At 42.5% G+C, this 21,281-nt stretch overlaps 1 protein-coding gene across 4 annotated transcripts in view; it reads right to left on the reverse strand.

Moving 5' to 3' along the window:
• The window catches only part of rhbdl3 (rhomboid, veinlet-like 3 (Drosophila)), a 107,881-nt gene that overhangs the window by 62,234 nt on the left and 24,366 nt on the right, over positions 1 to 21,281 (reverse strand). The window contains exon 3 of one of the 4 annotated variants that reach the window (XM_067374439.1): positions 8,029 to 13,360. The exons of the other annotated variants lie outside the window; for them this stretch is intronic. Coding sequence (XP_067230540.1) covers positions 8,476 to 12,813 — 4,338 coding nt within the window. The 5' untranslated portion in view covers positions 12,814 to 13,360 and the 3' untranslated portion in view covers positions 8,029 to 8,475. Of the gene's footprint in view, positions 1 to 8,028; positions 13,361 to 21,281 lie in introns of those variants that run through there. 4 annotated transcript variants of the gene reach the window in all.

The following is a 21,281-nucleotide window of genomic DNA, read 5'->3' on the forward strand; positions in this document are numbered from 1 at the left end:
CAAGATTACATTACCTCAAAAAATGTTTGGTTTTATGTTTTAAGTTAGACTTTTTACAGACTCAAAAGACTCATCTCCTGAGCCACTGCACAAAAGAATAAAAAAGTCTGCTTATAAATTAATATTTATTTAAAATGAAAGTTCTTATTTGGCTAGATTACATTTCCTTAACAGCATTTGAACTCCTTTCAAACTTATATTTTGCCACTGTTTCCTTACATCATTGTTGAATATATATTTATCTATAATATATAATTATATAATTTCTGTTAGTTAAAGGGTTAGTTCACCCAAAAATGAAAATTATGTCATTAATGACTCACCCTCATGTCGTTCCAAACACGTAAGACCTCCGTTCATCTTCAGAACACAGTTTAAGATATTTTAGATTTAGCCCAAGAGCTTTCTGTCCCTCCATTGAAAATGTTTGTACGGTACACTGTCCATGTCCAGAAAGGTAATAAAAACATCATCAAAGTAGTCCATGTGACATCAGTGGATTAGTTAGAATTTGTTGAAGCATCGAAAATACATTTTGGTCCAAAAATAACAAAAACTACGACTTTATTCAGCATTGTCTTCTCTTCCGTGTCTGTTGTCAATCCACGTTCACGACTCTGCAAAATGTGATTCCCCTTTCATGGCGAAACATCAGACTTTGTCAGTCCGCCATGGATATGCCCTTTAGCGAAAATTCAAGATCTTTGCAATTTAACATCGCGAAAGCCTTTAGACTGACCAAATATGATGTTGATCTGATTAAAGCTCTAGGAGGAGTTTGTTAAAGTAGAACGTGTGAACATTTTGCAGAGAAAATTCTAAATATCTCACTTCCTGTTGGGTCTACAGATTTTGTAGCCAGGTGCTACTGAATTTCATACCTGTTGGTAAAACATAGCACGAAGGGCACTCAATTGAAATAAAAGCTCTCGGACTAAATCTAAAATATCTTAAACTGTGTTCTGAAGATGAACGGAGGTCTTGCGGGTTTGGAACGACATGAGGGTGAGTCATTAATGACAATTTTCATTTTTAGGTGAACTAACCCTTTAAGCTTGTGTATATTTTTAGTTAAAGCTGTTAAGCTATGAAGCAATATCTCATGTAGGGTTTTCCTTTGTGTTTTACATAATGACCACTAGGAGGTGCTCTAGGCACATGCTTATCCTGATTGGTTTTCTCTAAAGAGAAATAGGTTCAGTTGAAAACAAAAGTAAAAGTGATGCACATTTATTGCATCTTGCCGTGAAATGAAAGTTCTGTGTCTTTATTAAAATCAACACATTAATTGCATTAATTAAGAAAGCACTTGATTTATCACTCATCCACCCACAATTAACTGGAATGTTACCTTTTTATTACTTGGCCCAAGTAATAAATTATAATAAATTATATATATATATATATATATATATATATATATATATATATATATATATATATATATATATATATATATATATATATATATATATATATATATATATATATATATATAGCTTGCACACAGTGGCAGTATCAGGAGGATGCCGATACCCCTTTTCCACCAGAATTGTTTGCGTTCTGGAGCTAATTCCTGTGCTCGTGCAAGCGAACTACAATGTCACGAACTGGTCACGTGTTTCCATAGACTTGAGGAACGAATGCTGATGTAAAGCTGCTGTGTGTTGTACCTGTCTGTAACCAGTCTAAAAACAATGGGTCTCATTCAAGAAACATTCGTAAATATACGAGTAAATATGTGAGTCATATTATGACACCAAACGAAGGATTTTGGCCATTTGGGGCCATTAGTTTGCCCAGCCCTGTTGAAATCAATTAATTATTTAATTAAAGTGCTCCGTTTGCAGATGCCATTACTGGCTCTCACAATAAAAGTAAAAAGAAAAAAACTTACGTAATTACTATATTATATATATATATATATATATATATATATATATATATATATATATATATATATATATATATATATAATATTTTTTTCAAAATGCTGTGTAAATATGTACCTTATTAAGGTGAATTAAAATGCAGCCTTATTAATGAGCAAAACGTTCGGATGTTAAACGCACTATTTACGCGTGGCTGGGAGCAGGTGTAGATTTCTTTCGTACTAAAATAATATACGAACATTTTAATGAATCCGAAAATTTACGCCAGAACCACTTTACACACGATTTACACAAAAATTCGCTCTGCTCGTGTTTCATGAATGAGACCCATTGTGCGTCCCGCTGTGTGTGAAGGCAGTGCGGCACTTCTGTTTTGTAGTTCACAGAAATTGAAGTGACAGTGAACCGACTGCTCGCATAAACAGCCGGTACTCTCAACCGTTCTTTTCGGAGATAAACTGAAAATGAAAAATGTTGATTCACTCGCTCTCTCACACTCAGGGTCTATCTCGCACGCATAGTTTTATATATTTAACAATAGCGCAATGTTATTAAATTGCTCAACGAGACGGCGACAGCATTTCTCCGCCCACTCTCCCCTGCTCCGTTTGGAGGCGTCGCAATTTGGTACCCAATGACAAGACAAGACACTTTTCAATACTTGATAGTATCGAGGTAGTTTGGTCGGTACCTAAAAAGTATCGAATTCAATACCCAGCCCTAGTGAGGACCCTATTGGAATTGCTCTGTTTATTATTATTAGGTCCTGAGCACCAATGGTGTGAGTACCCTATTGTAATTGCTTGGCCAATTCTTCTTCTCCAGAATGAAATCGCACTTTTGAGGGCATAAACGTGCTCAAAAACTCATGAAACTTTGCACACGCATTAGAAGTGGTGAAAATTTACGTCTGATATGGGTTTTAGAATTAGTTGTGGCAAAATGGCTCGATAGAGCCACCTACAAAATATCAATTAAGTGCCCTTCGTGCTATGTTTTACATACATGTATGAAATTCAGTAGCACCTGGCTACAAAATCTGTAGACCCAACAGGAAGTGAGATATTTTGAATTTTCTCTGCAAAATGTTGGCAGTTTTTGCCATTTCCACACGTTCTACTTTAACAAACTCCTCCTAGAGCTTTAATCAGATCAACATCATATTTGGTCAGTCTAATCTAAAGGCCTTTGCGATGTTAAATTGCAAAGATCTTGAGTTTTTATTAAAGGGCATGTCCGTGGCGGACTGACAAAGTCTGATGTTTCGCCATGAAAGGGGAATCACATTTTGAAGGCTTAAACATGCTCGAAAACTCATGAAACTTTCCAGATGCATCAGAAGTGGTGAAAATTTATGTCTGATATGGGTTTCAGAATTAGGTGTGGCAAAATGGCTCGATAGAGCCACCTGCAAAATTTCAACGAAGTGCCCCTGACCCTACGTTTCATGTACAAGTGTGAAATACCCACAAAAAAGTCTGGAGCAAAATCTGAAAACCAACAGGAAGTCAGATATTTTGAATTAACTTTGCAAAATATATACATCAAAATCTCACCATGAAAGAGGAAGCTATTGTAACCGTTAAACAATGTCCGATCTGCCCCAAACTTCACATGTGTGATGAGAGTACTGGCCTGAAGACATCTATATGCCAATATTCAGTTAGTCATAGCGCCACCTGCTGGAAACAGGAAATGGCATGCTTTTCACTGTAATTCACTCCCAGAAACACATTTGTATTTGCCACGAAGTACCAAACATGCTAGAAACACATAAATCATAAAACACTTGGCAACTGACGCCACGAAACAGGAAGATGTTGTAACTCAGGCATACAATGTCCGATCTGCTTCAAACTTCACATGTTTGATAGTTCTGGCCTGAAGACATCTGCATGGCAATATTCAGTTACAGTCAAAACACCACCTGTTGGCAGCAGGAAGTGTGGCACTTCGTAATGACTTTGCAGTAATTCTCTTGTATTTACTTGCTTACATGCATGTTGCCCACTGTTCACTGTTTTCCTGAGGCCAATGGGTGACGGTGAGCTCGGGTGCGAGGGCCCTTTCATCGCTGCTTGCAGCTTTAATTTCACATTGAATCTCCAAATTATGCTCCAAAAAATGCTCACTTTAATAAGAAGGGGGCTAACACCGAAACAACCAGCCACTGTTTGCACAAACGTTCCTTAGTTTATTAAAGTTGCAATGTAATGGAAGTAGCAACAGATCCTTTTTTTTTCATATTGTGATGTACACCCGAGTAAAATGGATTATCAAAAAAGAAAAAAAAATATAGGGCAGGGACTTCTGATCTGAATGCGAGTTTGTAGTTGATTGTAAGAAAAGGGAGGGGTTTGAGTGAACTAAATATTGGAGAAGTCTTACATACTGTATATCACCAGAGAGAAGTCTGTCTGTTTACCAGGAGATGAGATCAATAAGACCAATAAGATCAAAAAGCTGCATTTAGAAAATAGATTGGATATATTTCATTCCAACTATGAATTTATTACTTTTGAATCCTTTTACTGAAGAAAAAGCAACAGTACAGTCCATGCACAAACAATGAACAAGTTGAAAGATTTTATAGATGTCAAATAATCTAATTCTTTCCACATTTCCTAGTTTTCTGCAGTGTACAATATGCATTAGTTGGCAAGTGTGAGTAGGTTTGGCTCCAAAGAGGCTGGTGTCCTGGGCATTTGTCGGAGCACCAACCCTTCTGTAACTTGACGATGGGGTTGCTTTTCAGCAGATGGGACTGCAAAGACTGCTGGCATCCATATGACCCATACATGCGAGTCAGAGCAAAGAAACCATTTTAAAATAGTATGACATGAGTATTTTCACATCTAAACTTCAACTTTATTTTGTATGTCTTGTTACGCTTTCATTGCTTTATTTCCATGTTGTGCCATGTGCTCCCATGTCATGTGTTTCCCATGTCCCCATGTAATCATGTCATGTGCTTCCCTAGTCTCATGTGTTGTGTTATTATTGGTTAATTGTCTTGATTATGTTCACAGATGTGTCTTGATGTGTCTTATGTTTGATGGAAATAAATTGCACTTGGGTTCGTCAAGACTTGCCTCCAGTGATATAATTACAGAATATGTGACCTCCAACCATGAACCCAGCAGTTGCACTCTTTTGTGATATATACATATATATACATACTATGCCTTACTTATGACTGGCTCACACTTTACTGTGGGAATTGCAGATGAGGGGATTCACAATCCCACAGTATCCACCACACCAGAGCCTTGTCACATCATGGCCGCCACAGAGAGTCTCTACACCCCGATTGTCATATCAGGAATTATCCATGCCAGAGCCTGTTCACATCATGCCTACCAAGCCAGAGCCTGTTCATGTCATGCCAGCAAAACCAGAGACTGTTCACGTCACGTCACGGCAGCCAGGTCAGTGTCTGTTTGTCATGCCTTCCCAGCCAGAGACTGTTCATGTCATGCCTGCTCAGCCAGAGACTCTTCACATCATGCCTGCCAAGCCAGAGACTCTTCACGGCATGCCAGCCAAGTCTGAGTCTCTTCAAGTCATGCCTGCCACGCCCGAGTCTCTTCACAAGATGGCTGCCACATCTGAGCCCTCGGCCAAGATGGCCGCCACGCCTGAGCCCTCAGCCAAAATGGCAGTCACATTAGAGTCTTCAGAGTGTGCAGGGCTAACAATTGTGGCCACTGCTTTTATGTTTGTTTGCACCACTCATGCATCCTCTCCAGCCCCTGACGAGAGTCCAGTGATGGCTCCAGCCCCGACCAGCATCCAGAGGGGGCTCCAGCCCCGGACCAGAGTCCAGTGACTGCCTCAGCCCATGAATCCACTCCAGGCCACGACCTCATAGCTCCGCACAAGAACATTTTGGGGGTGGGGGGAGGTGATGGTATAGGTTCCTTGCTACCACCATCCCTCCCCTAATACCACCACTGCTTCACCACCCTCCTGGACTTCATCTAGTTTTTTTTTTTTTTTTCATGTTCATGTTTTATATTGAAATTTAGTCATGTCTTATTGTTATGTTATAATTGCTTTATTTCCATGTTTGCCATGTGCTCCCATGTCATGTGTTTCCCATGTCCCCATGTGATCATGTCATGTGCTTCCCTAGTCTCATGTGTTGTGTTGTTATTGGTTGTCTTGATTATGTCCACAGGTGTGTCTTGTTTAGTGATTAGTCTCTGTGTATTTAAGCCCTCGTATTTTCCATCTCCCTTGTGAAGTATTGTCCCTGTACCATTGTTGGTAAGTCTTGACGAACCCAAGTGCATTTTTTTTCCATCCAACATAAACAAAACATAACATAGACCTTACTTTGCTTGGCATGTCAAAACAATCACAAGAAACATTCTTGTGATTGTTTTGACATGCCAAGCAAAGTAAGGTCTATGTTATGTTTTGTTTATGTTGGATGGAAAAAAATGCACTTGGGTTCGTCAAGACTTGCCTCCAAATGGAACAATTACAATATTACAGTAACACAAACACTCTCTGTCATTAGGGTGAGGAAACTTGCCAACATCATCTAAATGCATGATGATACATCAACATATTTGTAAATGTTAAACATTTATACAGAAATAACACATTTTAGGTAAATAAATGCTGAATACAAAATGCAAATTTCTTTGAAGGTTCTGAAGCTTAGATTCAGAAGCACACTTTACACACTGAAAGACTGGCTATTCCTCTTCTGCTCAATGGCATTACAGACCTCTGTTACAAGACCTTCTGTTCTCTCATTAATGGCTAGACAAGGGGCTGGTGACTCCACAATTAATGACATGAAATAAAGCCACTGGAATAGCTCCAGGGTCACAAATGCCAGCAGGTGTGAGTTACAGCCTCAGCATTCAGATAAAGAATGCACCTGATCGACATGAAGTAAAAGCTGCTAATACTGCTCAGAAGGGTCTCAAAGACAGCATTCACAAAAAGAGCAGAAACACTGTGCCCAGATCACTGTATGATGTCATTCACAGCAACTATTAAAAGAAATGTGAAAACAGAACACCATACAGGGAGTGTGAACACAAGATCATTTTCTCTGCTTGGGAGCACAGTAATTTCATGGCTGGTGCTTTTAGTACTGAAGACGCTATTCAAAATTACAAAGCAACAGTGTGTGGAAACAAATCAAGAATGTAGAGACAACTGTAATTAGCACTTCAAAACAAAAGGTGTCATCAAACCTAATGCATAATGCAAAATGAACCACTTTTCTCTGGGTGCTCAGTTCCATTGAGTTTCTTCATGGCCATTAGGGTTTCAGTTACAGTATGTTAGCTATTGCTCAGTTCTTTAGAAGGCTTTACTGTAAATCGAAGCAACAAGGGCTGCACTGCCTGGGGCTGTACAAAACAACCCAGGCTCATTGGAAAAATTTGCCTGTGGCGCCATTTCTGCAAAATGATATTACGCTGCTTCTTGCATGTTTCACGACGCTTTCCAAAACAGATGAATGTGAATATAATGATGTTTGGTTGTTTTACATATTGGTTGTTGTACATATTGCAGCAGTGCAGAAATAAAATATCCAGTGAGTGACACTAAAAGGTTAGTGCTCACTTGAAAATATCATACCAACTACACTAAAAGCTTACCCTAAACCTAGAAGATAGCATTAAGAAAATCAAACGTGGAATAAAAGCACATTTTGAAGCAGCCATGCCATTTTAGCTTGATTAGTCTTTGAACTCTTTTATTGTGACTCATGTTTCATGGAAATCATGCAAGTGCAGTGCTGTACACAGGTGAGCTAGTTTACTACTTTAGAAAAACCATACATATGGAGCTGTTTATGTGATGCAAATGTCAAAAGGTATAAGTTTACAAATCATGCACTACGGTATTTAAGTGTATTGATGTCATAACATAGTATTATGCAAGGAACTGCATCTTTATTCATCTATAATCTGCCCCTGTAATCGTAATTTTTGTGACATGGGACAAAAAGATGTTTTATTACTGTCACGAGTGTTCATTTTCAGCTGGGAACTGCAGTGTATTGCATGTGTATACGTTTTAGGAGTTTTGTCAAAATGAAGGTAGAGGTATGTGTTAACAGAGTATGCGCAAATAAGACGCAAACAACTGTGTACTCTTTCCCATACCTCCAGTCGCTCTGACTGGAACATTTTTATTAAACAGAATAAGCACGTTGTTACAGTAGAGACACCGGAGACAGATGTAAATGCAGTTTGGATGTTTATTTAGAAAAATCAGCAGAGCAACAGGTAAGTGCAATGATGGTAATGAAGATCTTGAGGATGAAAGAGAGGTAATACTGTCCTTGTTTGTATTGCAGATGCAGTTTGATGAAGACGTTGGAGTTGGCAGACGGGAACACTCACACACACAGGTAGGTAGAGACACGAGGAGACCAGGAGACGATGGAGACGATGGAGAGTATGGAGACAGGTAAGTGTCGTTTTGGGAGTCCTTGAGGTAAGCATACAACTAGTGTATCATGAACGAGACCGGACAATGTGTGTGTGTGTGAGTGTGGGGTTTAAGTAGTGAGGTGATCATTGTGATAATGAGTTGCAGGTGGCGGTGATCAGTACTCTGGAGATTGGGTGCGTGGGTAAGGGAGTGAGGTGGAACCTGACGTGTCTGTGACAGTACCCCCCCTCCCACGGCCCGCTCCTGAGGGCCGAGGACCCCGACGTCGTGGTGGTCGTCCTCGAGGTCGTGGGGCAGGTCTGTCTGGGTGGTTGGTGTGGAAAGTCTGTAACAGAGTAGGATCAAGGATATCATTCTTGGGGACCCATGAGCGTTCCTCGGGGCCATAGCCTTCCCAATCCACCAGGTATTCTAAGAGACCACCACGGCGCCGGGAGTCCAGGATCTCTCGCACCACGTAAGCAGTTCCATCGTCCAGGATGAGTGGAAGGGGGGGCTCGGCGGCTGCCACGTCAGGTTCTGTGGAAGGAAGAACAGAAGGGTGGTGAGGTTTTAATAGTGACACGTGGAAAGTGGGATGAATTCTTTTGTACTGTGCAGGGAGTTGTAGTCTGTAGGTGACGGGGTTGATCTGTCGAAGGATGGTGAACGGGCCAATGAAGCGGGGACTCAGCTTCTTGCAGGGCAGGCGCATCCTGATGTCTCTGGTGGACAGCCAGACCTTCTGCCCCGGTTGGTAGGTTGGAGCTTGGGAGCGCCGAAGGTCGGCTGTCATCTTGCGCCTGCGCAGGGCTCTCTGAAGCTGGTGGTGAGCTGAGTCCCATACCCTCTCGCTCTCCCGGAACCAGTAGTCAACTGCAGGAACGTTGGAGGGTTCCCCGTCCCAGGGGAACAGTGGGGGTTGGAAACCGAGTACGCATTGGAAAGGTGTTAATCCAGTAGTGGCTTGACGGAGGGAGTTCTGGGCGTACTCGGCCCAACCCAGGTACTGGTTCCAGGAGTTCTGGTGGCCGTGACAGAAGGTACGCAGGAAGCGGCCGATCTCCTGGATCTTCCGTTCCGTCTGCCCGTTCGACTGAGGATGGTATCCAGACGATAGGCTGACGGTCACACCCAGGAGGGAGAAGAACGCCTTCCAGACTCGAGAGACAAATTGAGGTCCTCTGTCAGAGACTATATCTTCGGGGATTCCATAGTGACGAAAGACATGGTTGAACATTAATTCCGCTGTGGCCATGGCAGTCGGTAGACCTTCCAGGGGTATTAGACGGCAGGCTTTGGAGAAACGGTCCACGACGACCAGAATGCAGGTGTGACCATCAGACTCTGGGAGATCCGTGACGAAATCCACTCCCAGGTGTGACCAGGGTCTCTCAGGAACGGGCAGAGGATTGAGCTTGCCGGTTGGTAGATGGCGTGGGCTCTTGGAGATGGCGCACTCCCTGCAGCCCTGCACGTACCTTCTGACGTCGCTGGCCATGTTGGGCCACCAGAAGCGCTGTTTAAGCAGCGAGAGGGTCTCATTGACCCCCGGGTGACCAGTGCCAAGTGAGGAGTGAACGGAGTGCAGGAGTGGAGTGCGTCGTGTCCGGGTTATGTAGCGTAAGCCTTGGGGGCAACCCGGCGGAGTGCGTGAGGAGGCATTGGAGGAGGGTAAGGTCTCTTCTGACCATTCGATGGGGCTCCCGAAGAGGGTATCAGGCAGGATAGGTTCAGGTTCGTCGTTCTTTTCCTCGGGGGCGTGGAGACGTGAGAGAGCATCGGCTTTAATGTTCTTGACACCAGGGCGGTATGAAATTGTGAAGTTGAATCGTGAGAAGAACATCGCCCACCGGGCTTGACGAGGGTTGAGTCGTTTGGCAGCTTTCAGATACTCGAGGTTCTTATGGTCGGTTAGAACTTGGAATGGGTGGTTTGCCCCCTCCAACCAATGCCTCCACTCTTCAAGGGCGAGCTTTACAGCCAGGAGTTCGCGATCCCCGATATCATAGTTCACCTCCGCCGGGTTGAGCTTACGGGAGAAGAAGGCGCATGGATGGAGCCTACTTGGGTTCCCCTGCTGCTGTGATAGTACCGCTCCCACTCCGGTGGTGGAGGCGTCCACCTCCACGACGAATGGGAGGTCTGGATTGGGGTGGACGAGGAGGGGAGCGGTGGTGAAGGCCTTCTTGAGTGACTCGAAAGCTTCTGTGGCAGGCTGGGACCAGGACAGAGACTTGGGCTGCTTCCGGAGGAGGTTGGTGAGTGGACTGACTATGGTGCTGTAATTCTTGATGAATCGGCGGTAGAAATTGGAAAATCCGAGGAAACGTTGGAGTTCTTTTATGGTACTTGGAGTGGGCCAGTTCTGGATGGCAGAGACCTTCCCCTCGTCCATCCGGATGCCACTGTGGTCAATCACATATCCTAGGAAGTGGACTGAGGGCTGATGGAACGAGCACTTCTCTGCTTTTAGGAAGAGATGGAACTGCCGTAAGCGCTTGAGGACCTCCGCAACGTGGTGGCGATGTTCGGCCAAGCTCCGGGAGTAGATGAGGATGTCATCAATATACACGAGGACGAACTTGTGGAGGAACTCCCGGAGCACCTCATGGATAAAGTCCTGGAATACGGAGGGGGCGTTGACCAGGCCATACGGCATAACTAGGTATTCATAGTGGCCGGTGGGCGTGACGAAGGCGGTCTTCCACTCGTCCCCCTCGCGTATCCGGATGAGGTTGTACGCGCTGCGGAGGTCCAGCTTGGTGAACACAGTGGCACCGCGGAGATGTTCCAGAGCCGCTGGGACGAGGGGAAGTGGATACCGGAATTTGACTGTGATCTTGTTTAATGAGCGGTAATCAATGCAAGGCCTCAAGCCTCCGTCCTTCTTGGCCACGAAGAAGAAGCTTGAAGCAGCAGGGGAAGTAGACGGGCGGATGTATCCTTGATTAAGGGCCTCTTTGATGTATTCCTCCATGGCCTTCTCCTCCGGTACTGACAGGGGGTATATGCGTCCCCTGGGCACTGGTTCACCCGGCAACAGATCGATGGCACAGTCCCATGGCCGGTGTGGAGGAAGCTTGGAGGCGCGTTGCGGGCAGAAGACGTCACTGAAGGGGGCGTAGTCGGGTGGAACTTCGACGGAGCGTTTTTCCATGGGGCTTTCGATGGAGGTAGCGTTGATAGAGAGACTTGTTGAGAGAGGAGATCTTGGAATGGGAAGTTCTGGAAAACAGCCAGGGAAACAGTGGTCGCCCCACTTCAGGACTTCGCCCGTGCGCCATGAGATGTTGGGATTGTGGAGTTCCAGCCACGGGCGCCCTAGAACCACGTCAGCGGTGGATTCCTCCAGAACCAGCAGATGGATGGATTCGGTGTGGAAGATACCCACGTGCAGTTGAAGGGGTCCAGTGACGCGTCGAATCGTCTTGCGGCTCAGGGGTTTGCCCGTGATAGAGTGGACCTGGTAGCTAATCGGAGAAGGCGAGGTCTTAATCCCGAGGTGTCGACAGAGGGCGCCGGAGATGAAATTTCCTGCTGACCCTGAATCGAGGAGCGCCACCACTGGAATGGAAGCAGTAGCAGCAGTAAGGTTTACTACAGTAGTGAGTGGTTTCATCTTTTGGATAGAGGGAATGATAGCACTCACCACAGGTCGAGGAGGACGGGTTGGGCATGTGGAGATGACATGCCCAGGAGATCCACAGTATAAGCATAGATTCAGGGTCAGCCTTCTCTGTCTTTCTGTGGGTGACAAACGGGAGTTATCCACTTGCATGGGCTCGGGGGCTGGTTCTGGGGAGCTGACGGGTTCGGACCGACGGAGGAGAGGTGTAGCCTGTGACTGGCCCTGGTGCTCGAGGAGACACGACTGCATACGAGAACCCACGCGGATGGCGAGTTGGATGAATCTTTCAAGTCCTATGGAGTCCTCGTATGCAGCGAGATGCAGCCGCACGTTTGGCTCCAGACCTTGTCGAAAGGTAGTGATGAGGGCTTGTTCGTTCCATCCGCTGGTTGCGGCGAGCGTTCTGAACTGCAAGGCATAATCGTTAACAGTCTTATTTCCTTGTTTTAAATTATACAATTTCTCACCAGTTGAGGAATCTGCCAAAGGTTTTCCGAAGACTTCTCTGAAGTGGGTAACGAATGCCGTGTAGGATTTGACAACTGATCCATTTTGAGTCCAGAGCGAATCTGCCCATTGTAGGGCCTTACCTTGCAGTTGGGAGATAATGAACGCTATTTTCGCCGTATCGGTGGGGTAGAGGTGCGGCTGCATCTCCAGGACCATCTCACACTGAAGGAGGAATCCGCTGCAATCCTCCGCCGATCCTGAGTAGGGCGCCGGTTTGGCCATGGGACTGGCGGTGAATACCGGCGAAGTAGAGGTGACTGTGGCGGCGGTGGCAGCAGCGGTGGCTGGTGCTGGTGATGGTGACGGTGGTTGAGGAGTGAGTGCTCGCCGAACTGCATCCACGAGCTCCTGGAAAGGGTCTTGACGGCTCATGCTGATTGTAAGCTGTTATGGTCCGGTCTTCTGTTACAGTAGAGACACCGGAGACAGATGTAAATGCAGTTTGGATGTTTATTTAGAAAAATCAGCAGAGCAACAGGTAAGTGCAATGATGGTAATGAAGATCTTGAGGATGAAAGAGAGGTAATACTGTCCTTGTTTGTATTGCAGATGCAGTTTGATGAAGACGTTGGAGTTGGCAGACGGGAACACTCACACACACAGGTAGGTAGAGACACGAGGAGACCAGGAGACGATGGAGAGTATGGAGACAGGTAAGTGTCGTTTTGGGAGTCCTTGAGGTAAGCATACAACTAGTGTATCATGAACGAGACCGGACAATGTGTGTGTGTGAGTGTGGGGTTTAAGTAGTGAGGTGATCATGGTGATAATGAGTTGCAGGTGGCGGTGATCAGTACTCTGGAGATTGGGTGCGTGGGTAAGGGAGTGAGGTGGAACCTGACGTGTCTGTGACACACGTGTAATCATTCGGTCAATTATTAGGTCACATGACATACACTCGGCACTGTGATTGGAATGCCTGTTACAGAGAAACAAACAAACAAAAAAAAAAAAGCTGGGAAAATAAGATACAAATATAAATGAATACAAATAATACAAATGAGAGCATAATACTTAATAAATCTTAACAGTATGTTTGTTTTAATGGGGCTATGTAGGTTCAAACCCTCAAACAGACTCCATGCTCTCAGTTTTCTGTCTCCTACATGTGTGCGTCTAATTTTAATGCTATCTCTGTTCAATACCCAATGAGTGATGCTAACAACATAAAGGCCAGCATGTTCCTGAGATCTACAAAAAGGTACAATTTGACTTATTACAATTTTTGCTCTGTTTTACATCAAAGCTTTTCCTTTTTTGCTCAAGAGTAAAAAAGTTGTGCAATGGTATACTGTTTATGAACATTCAGACACCGGCTAGATACAGTGTTTTAGAGGAAAATTTAAATATGTAATGGACTAAGTAAAGCAATGAACCAGAAAAGATGTTTCCATCTCAGGTTATACCGATCGAATCAGTCATTATGTAGGGAGTAGGGAAATGACATCAGGAACACTACTACAACATAAGATCTATACTATAATAATAGCATTAGAAATTATATATATATATGTCACTTACAAAAACTTTTGTTGGAATACACAATTTTGAACAGCACTCAGAAAGTTTGTTTAAGGAACCAGTTGTGGTGTAGTTATGCCATCATGTGGTTCCAAATCTGTGTATATTTCTTTCTTTATGCAGATTGTAAAATAAGATATTTTGAAGAATGTTGGTAACCAAACTGTTCTGGTGACCATTGGGTTCTATTGCATGGACAAAAAAAAAAAAAAAATCAGATTTCTCAAAATATCTTCTTTTACATTCAACAACAACAAAAAAGGGTTTTAGAAAAAACATTCTGTGTATATTTTGTTAGGTTCTGTTTTGGTTTCATTTTCACTATGTTCCCATTTGACCATGTTCATTGTTAGTTTCCTTGGTTGTTAATTATCCCTCATCAGTTTCTGTTTTTGGATGTCTTTGCACAACGTCCACATGCAGCCCAATTTTTGTAACCGTGTGAATGTTGAGCGTACAACAGCGTATTAGGAGTTACTTGAGCACTTAAAAACAAAGTGCACTAGATCGTGTGCATGTGCCGAATGCGTCTTTCCATGCACATGGCCAAAGGAGCATACTTTGAAAGGCTCGCACTTTCGAATTTGTCCAAGACTGAGAGGAACGTGGAAAATGAAGTATACCTAGGCTTTTACTCTCCCTATGTATTAAGTTAATTTCCCTATGTATTAAGTTCACTCCCTAAGTTCATTTGTCCGGTTTTGTCAATATTAATGTGGTTGTGATTTGTTATTCTCCTGTGATCTTCTGAGTGTTGTTTTGGATTTTTAAATATTTTTGTATCTATTCGTGACACATGAGGGTGATTAATCATGACAGATTTTTCTTTAAACTATCCCTGAAGTCATCTGTCTTTTTACTGTACTTGTATATTTCTTACTTTTTACCCACTTACATGTTTTATGCAGACAGAAAAACACAACAACAACAACAACAGAAAATCCCACAGAATCTTCAGAAATTGCCATGAACCACTTAATATATCCAAAGGTTCAAAGGCATGCCCAGTCAAGGCAGAAATGAGTCCACTTCAGCTGGAATTTCTTCTCACCAAAACAAAAAAAAATCAGACAGCCTATCAAGGCAGTTCTGCTTCAGCTCTGCTTTAAATTAACGACAAACTGTATAGCCTGTCATGTACTGGATGTTTCCACAAACAACAGCACGGACAGGAACTAGGGTATATGTTTGAGATATTAAATCTGGGTCTATTACAGCAGAATAAATACAACAATTTTTTGCAGGTTACTGAACACAACATCTGAACGCAAAGCAGAAGGGTCTGAACGCAAACCCCTGAAGGTTTATTTAGTTAAAATAACCAGCTTATTGTGTGTTGCCCTGCTAATGGCAAATCTAATAAGTCAGAAATAACTAACTGTCACATCCTCCAACCTGAGTGCCCATAAGCTCCTCCAGAGGGCACTTCTTTTGTCTTTTTGTTACTATTAAGGACTACATTCCCAACAATCCTTTTCCTGGACACATTATGGTTTCATTCAGTACACCTGTGTATTGTTACCTTGTTTTTATTGAAGACCTTGTGCTTATTGAAGTAGCATTCTTTGTGTAGTCTTGCTAGAATGTTAACACTGTGTGTCTGAGCTCCTGTTTTCGTCTTCTGCTTGGTTGTATTTTATTCTGCTTTGGATTATCTTGATCTCTGTATGTTTAGACTGCTGTGCCAGTGTCTCCAGCTGTCATGGCCGCCACACCTGAAGCAAAGGACACATCACTAATGTCTGGAAGAGCAGCTGGCATCTTGGTGGTCTCAATGCTCTGGAGTCTGCTGGCCCTAGAGGTCCCACTGCCAGCGGCGGCACTTCCTGTGATAGCAGTTACCATTTTGTGTGTTTTGGTCACACACTTGCTCTCAGCTCTTCCAGAGGTGGATGAGCCCACTCCAGTCCATGAATCCACACCAGAACATGCTCAAGCCTCAGAGATCAGTCCTGTGTTGGCTTCAACCTGTGAGTGCCCTGCTTATACTGTCTCGACCAGAGGTCGCCCTTGAGTTCCCTGCCTGTACTGTCTCGACTGATTCTAACCTCCCTGGGTTTTGTTACAGCTTCATTGTTCTCCTCCAGTTCTGTTTACCCAGCCTTGGTGGACTTCATGCCTCTCAGCCGCACCTTGGGGGGCATCTGATTTGCCATGGTGGTCTTCTGCTCCACCGTGGTGGTCAACAGCTCCGTCTGCCCTGCTGTGGTGGTTTTCTGTTCTAACATGGGGATCATTAGTCCCATCTACTCTGCTGTGATGGTCATCTGCTCCACCGTGGTTTTTTTCAGCTCCGCTGAGATGGTCTTCAGTCCCAACAGTTTCACCCCGGCCACCTACCCTGCCAGCTCTGCCCTGGCCACCTACTCTGCCAGATCCCCGATCCGCATCAGTCTCCAGTCTTGCCTACACTCAATGGACCTGATATAAGCTTATGTTGTTTTTAAATAGTATAGGCTTATGTTGAACTTTATTCTTGTACAAACAGATGGTGTATTAAGAAGTACATAAAGTATTGAATGAAAATGTCTCTGAAACATCTGTGTATTTGACAAATATTGAATTTATTTCACTTCAGCTGTTATAAAGTATGCAAACAAGCATGAGCATCACTACGGGAAGCAGAAAGAGTCCGACTTCACGTCTCTGTTTTCAGCTCTGTTTTCAGTTACCTCCAGCCGCAGCCAACACCTTTTAGGCTTGTTCAACTTCATGCGGCACTGCAAAGATTGACTTTAATTGGCGCTGCAGCCGCCTTACGATCACATGTGCCATCAAAGTACCGTGAGAGCAAAACGAGACCAGCCGCCTAGGTGGTCATGTGTTACATGTTTTTTCTTAGACAAGTTCATCTATTTAAACAATCTTGATATTGAATATCTGATATTCAAAATATAGGAATTTCAATCACATCCACTTCTTCGGCTACAATCAACGCAAAAATGCGTGGTCTGCATGAATGATGTTGGTTCAGCATACTATGGAAAGCACGAAGTGTCCAATCTGATGGTTGTCTCTTTACTCCTCCCCCGCCTGCAACCGGCAGATCTTGCCAGCTGGTGGCAAGCTAATGTAGTTCATCTCGAACAAGCCTATTGTCTGTTGTTGGAGTGTCTGGGAGCCGCTCGTTAAGGGGGTGGGGCAGTCACATCCTCCAGCTGGAGTGCCCATGAGCTCCTCTAGTGCACTCGTTTTGTCTTGGTATTACTATTAACTCCCTCAAGTTGGAGGTATCGCTGAAGTTACCACCTCAGTTTTTCCTTTCCTACCAGTGTGAAAGAGACTCAAAATACTTGTACGTCAATGTTGCACATACAATTAATCTGTGGAATATCTTCTTTTATTTGTGTACAAATAAAGAAAAGTAACATGATGCGTGATCTCTCGTCAAAGTCCCTTTAAGATAAGTCATTTCACTCGGCGGCCATCTTTGAAACGCCTCTCGGGCATCCTGGGCATCATGTAATCTCTTTGAATGGGGAAACATCAAATTCTACAAAACTGTTCGCCAACCTTACGATTAAATTTCATATTTGAAATCACCAATGAAATCTAACAACAACCGGCTGATAAATTCAGTTTCTAAACGCTCAAATCATGACAAAAAAAACCCCTGTATTTTTCAGGCTGGATCAAGCTAATGCGCATGTGCAGACCTAAATGCTCGTCTCTTTGGAAGCGCGCGTTTGACTGTTTCTATAGAAACCGGTGATTCTAACGGCCGCTGAAGTGACGCAATGACTTTACCAGTCGGCGATTGGCTCTTATTTAGAAGGCAGGACTTATTCCGCCATATTGCGCGTTACACTTTCTCCCATTCAAAACAATACGAGTGACATGTCTTGTGTTATTCTATAGTCTTTGTCTCTCGTCTCACTCTGAACGAAGTCCAATCTGATAGTTCTCAGAAAATGAAGCGTAACTTAGTGAATACTAATCACAAAAAAATTAGACTTATGTCTAAAGAAACATTGAAATGTCAGGTTTTAAATCGTTTAAGTCAAATCAAAAACTAAAAAAATTCTGTTTATGTAATCTATATGAAAAAAGACACGTCAGACGTCTGTGATTCAGCTCATTGTCCGCTAATGAGGCCATGCCCATGGAGCAAGCACTATTCAGATGCAAATTCTGAGCCAATACATGTGTATTTCACATTGTGTATTTATTTTCTTGAAAAGTGTTTATCTGTATGTTATAGCAATCTCTGGAAGCCTCTGTTAGTTCCTGGAATGTCACATGATATGCCTCTTCTTTTACTGTGATATTTGTGGACTAAAGGTGCACAGAGCGCCCTCTGGCTGCAAGTATGAATTGAAAAAAGTATCCAGTGCTCATAGTGATAAATATAGAATAAATATTACTCCTCTGTATAGAAAATTGACATAAACACATGTGAATCCATTAATATTTCTCCAAATGTGCATGCTTTTTAGTATATTAAGAAATTACGGTCAATATAAGATTTTAAGAGTAAAACAGAGGTCAAAATGTGAAGCTTGAGTCTTAGATATTCTTAATGATTTATAGTTTGTCAACTGCACATTAACATTTAGGCTATATATTATAACAAATATAGTAGCCTATATGAAATGCCATAGAGGTAGGAATGTTCAGATGCTTTGCATCACAGAAATACATTATATTTTAAAGTATATTAAAATAGAAATCCATTATTTGGTTAAAGACTTGAGACTTCTTTTAAAAACAGTAATGCATCCAATCTTTTGACTGGTACTGTAATTTAACATAGGCTTAAACAAACATTTCTTCACCTGATGTGCAATAATACGTGCATGCATGAGATCACCAAAAAAATCATGTTTTTTTTTTTTGTCAAGAGTGGATATTAATCCTGTTATCAGCATGATCACAGAGGGTTTTTTCACAGCCTACCTGACTGAAAGGCCTCATTAATATGCAGGTCATTAGAGGTCATCATGCAAATCTTTTATCTTCTCAGTTGTGAATCACAGCATTATTCATGATGATTCACGCCTCCACGCATACTGTGTTTCTTGGCAAAAAGTGTCTTAGGGTGCTTTCACATTAGCACTTTTGGTGCGCACCCGGGTTCGATTGACGTCAGAGTTCGGTACGTTTGGATGATGTGAACACGGTCTTCTGAACTTGGGTGCGCACCCGCGAACCGTACCCGAGTCCGCTTAAAAAGGGTGGTCTGGGGTGCGGTTCAAGTGAACTCCGGTACGGTTCGCTTGTGATATGAATGCAAACGTACCAAATTGCGGAAGTGAACCGCTATTAATGCTGTATTATTTGATAAAAATGTGAGTTTGTGTGTGTTTCACTCACTTTTCCGATGAGCGTGAGTCACGTGCTACAAACAGAGAGCTGTAGCGTAGCTTTTCTCATTTCTGCTCGCCTTCAGCATTGTACATTCGCGGCAGATAGACGCAAGAGCCGTTATGAACAAAACCAACGGTTCAAAAACAAAAAATATAAAAGTGAGGAGAGCAACGTTATGCATTTTGCCGCCTTCTCCTGTGCCTTCGTTACTAAGCAACGTAGTAAACAGCTGCTGGTTTGATGACGCAAACGAACCGCGGGTCGGACCCAAATAATATAATGTGAACACAGTCCAGTGGGCGCAGGGGGAAGGGGGGAGTAATCGAACTCTGGTTCGGTCCAGGCAATCGAACCAAGTGTGAAAGCACCCTTACAAAATGTAAATCAGTATATTGTTTTATATGAACGAGTAGGCGGGATAATATTTACATAATTTTGAAGCAAAAACTCTAGTCTACAACCTCCAATACCCAGAAATCTTGTAAACACGGATTTAAATGTTTTTTTTTTTGGCCTTATTTCAGTGACTTAAGTTTTTTGTTTTTTCAATAACCACACATAAATGTTATTCCTTCAAACAAACAAACAAACAAACACACATGTAGATACATGTTCTTCACATATTATTGTAGCCTAGTTTATGCTGAATACAGTGTAATGACACTTTTGTCATTAATACGTTTATGAACAACTGAAAAAAGCACAAATGTCAGGGCATGTCAAAACTTCTCAGGGCCCCAAAAATCCTCAGACCCCAGAGGGATAAAGGGTTAGTTCACCCAAATATGAAATTTCTGTCATTAATTACCCTCATGTCATTCCATACCCGTAAGTATAGAAGCTTGTTTCCACCATGAAATAAAAAATAAAAAGGTAATTGTGACTTTCTCACAATTCTGACTTTTTTCCCCTCACAATTGCAAGTTTATATCTCACAATTCTGACTTTTTTCTCAGAATTGCGAGATATAGTCACAATTGCGAGTTATAAAGTCAGAATTGTGTGATATCAAGTCAGAATTGTGAGTTTACATCTTGCAATTCTGAGGAAAAAAGTCAGAATTGTGAGATATAAAGTCAGAATTGCTTAATAATAAAAAAAAACGCAATTGCAAGGAAAAAAAAAATCAGAATTGCGACTTTCCACAATTCTGACTTTATAACATGCAATTCTGACTTTACGTCACACAATTCTGATCAAAAATCTCTTAATTCTGAGAAAAAAAGTCAGAATTGTGAGATAAAAAGTCGCAATTACCTTTTTAATTTTTTTATTTAGTGGGTGAACAAGGTTCCATATGTAAGACCTTTGTTCATGTTCGGAAAATAAATTAAAGATGCCCTAGAACGTTCTTTCACAAGATGTAATATAAGTCTGAGGTGTCCCCTGAATGTGTCTGAAGTTTCAGCTCAAAATACCCCCCCAAAATTTTTTTTTTTTTTTTTTTAACTGCCTATTTTGGGGCATCAACTATGCACCGATTCAGGCTGTGGCCCCTTTAAATCTCGTGCTTCCTGCCCCCCGAGCTCTCAACTATAATACAGTGCATAAAGTTCACACAGCTAATATAACCCTCAAATGGATCTTTACAACATGTTCGTCATGCATGCTGCATGTATGCTTCGGATCATGTGAGTATTTATTTGGATGTTTACATTTGATTCTGAATGAGTTTGATGGCTAAAGCTAACATTACACACTGTTGGAGAGATTTATAAAGAATGAAGATGTGTTTGTGCATTATACAGACTGCAAGTGTTTAAAAATGAAAATATGTACGTTACGTAACAGTCTGTGTTATGTTGAGATTCGCCTGTTTTCCAGAGATTTACATAAGGAAGAAGCAATGGAGTTTGAAACTCAATGTATGTCTTTTCCATGTACTGAACTCTTGTTACTCAACTATGCCAAGGTAAATTAAATTTTTGATTCTAGGGCACCTTTAAGAGATATTTGATGAAATCCGAGAGGTATATGGTATTTAGAACACTCAGCGATGTCACATAACTGCC

The sequence above is a fragment of the Chanodichthys erythropterus genome, chromosome 21, assembly GCF_024489055.1.
Source record: "Chanodichthys erythropterus isolate Z2021 chromosome 21, ASM2448905v1, whole genome shotgun sequence".
In the NCBI taxonomy this organism is placed as follows: Eukaryota; Metazoa; Chordata; class Actinopteri; order Cypriniformes; family Xenocyprididae; genus Chanodichthys; species Chanodichthys erythropterus.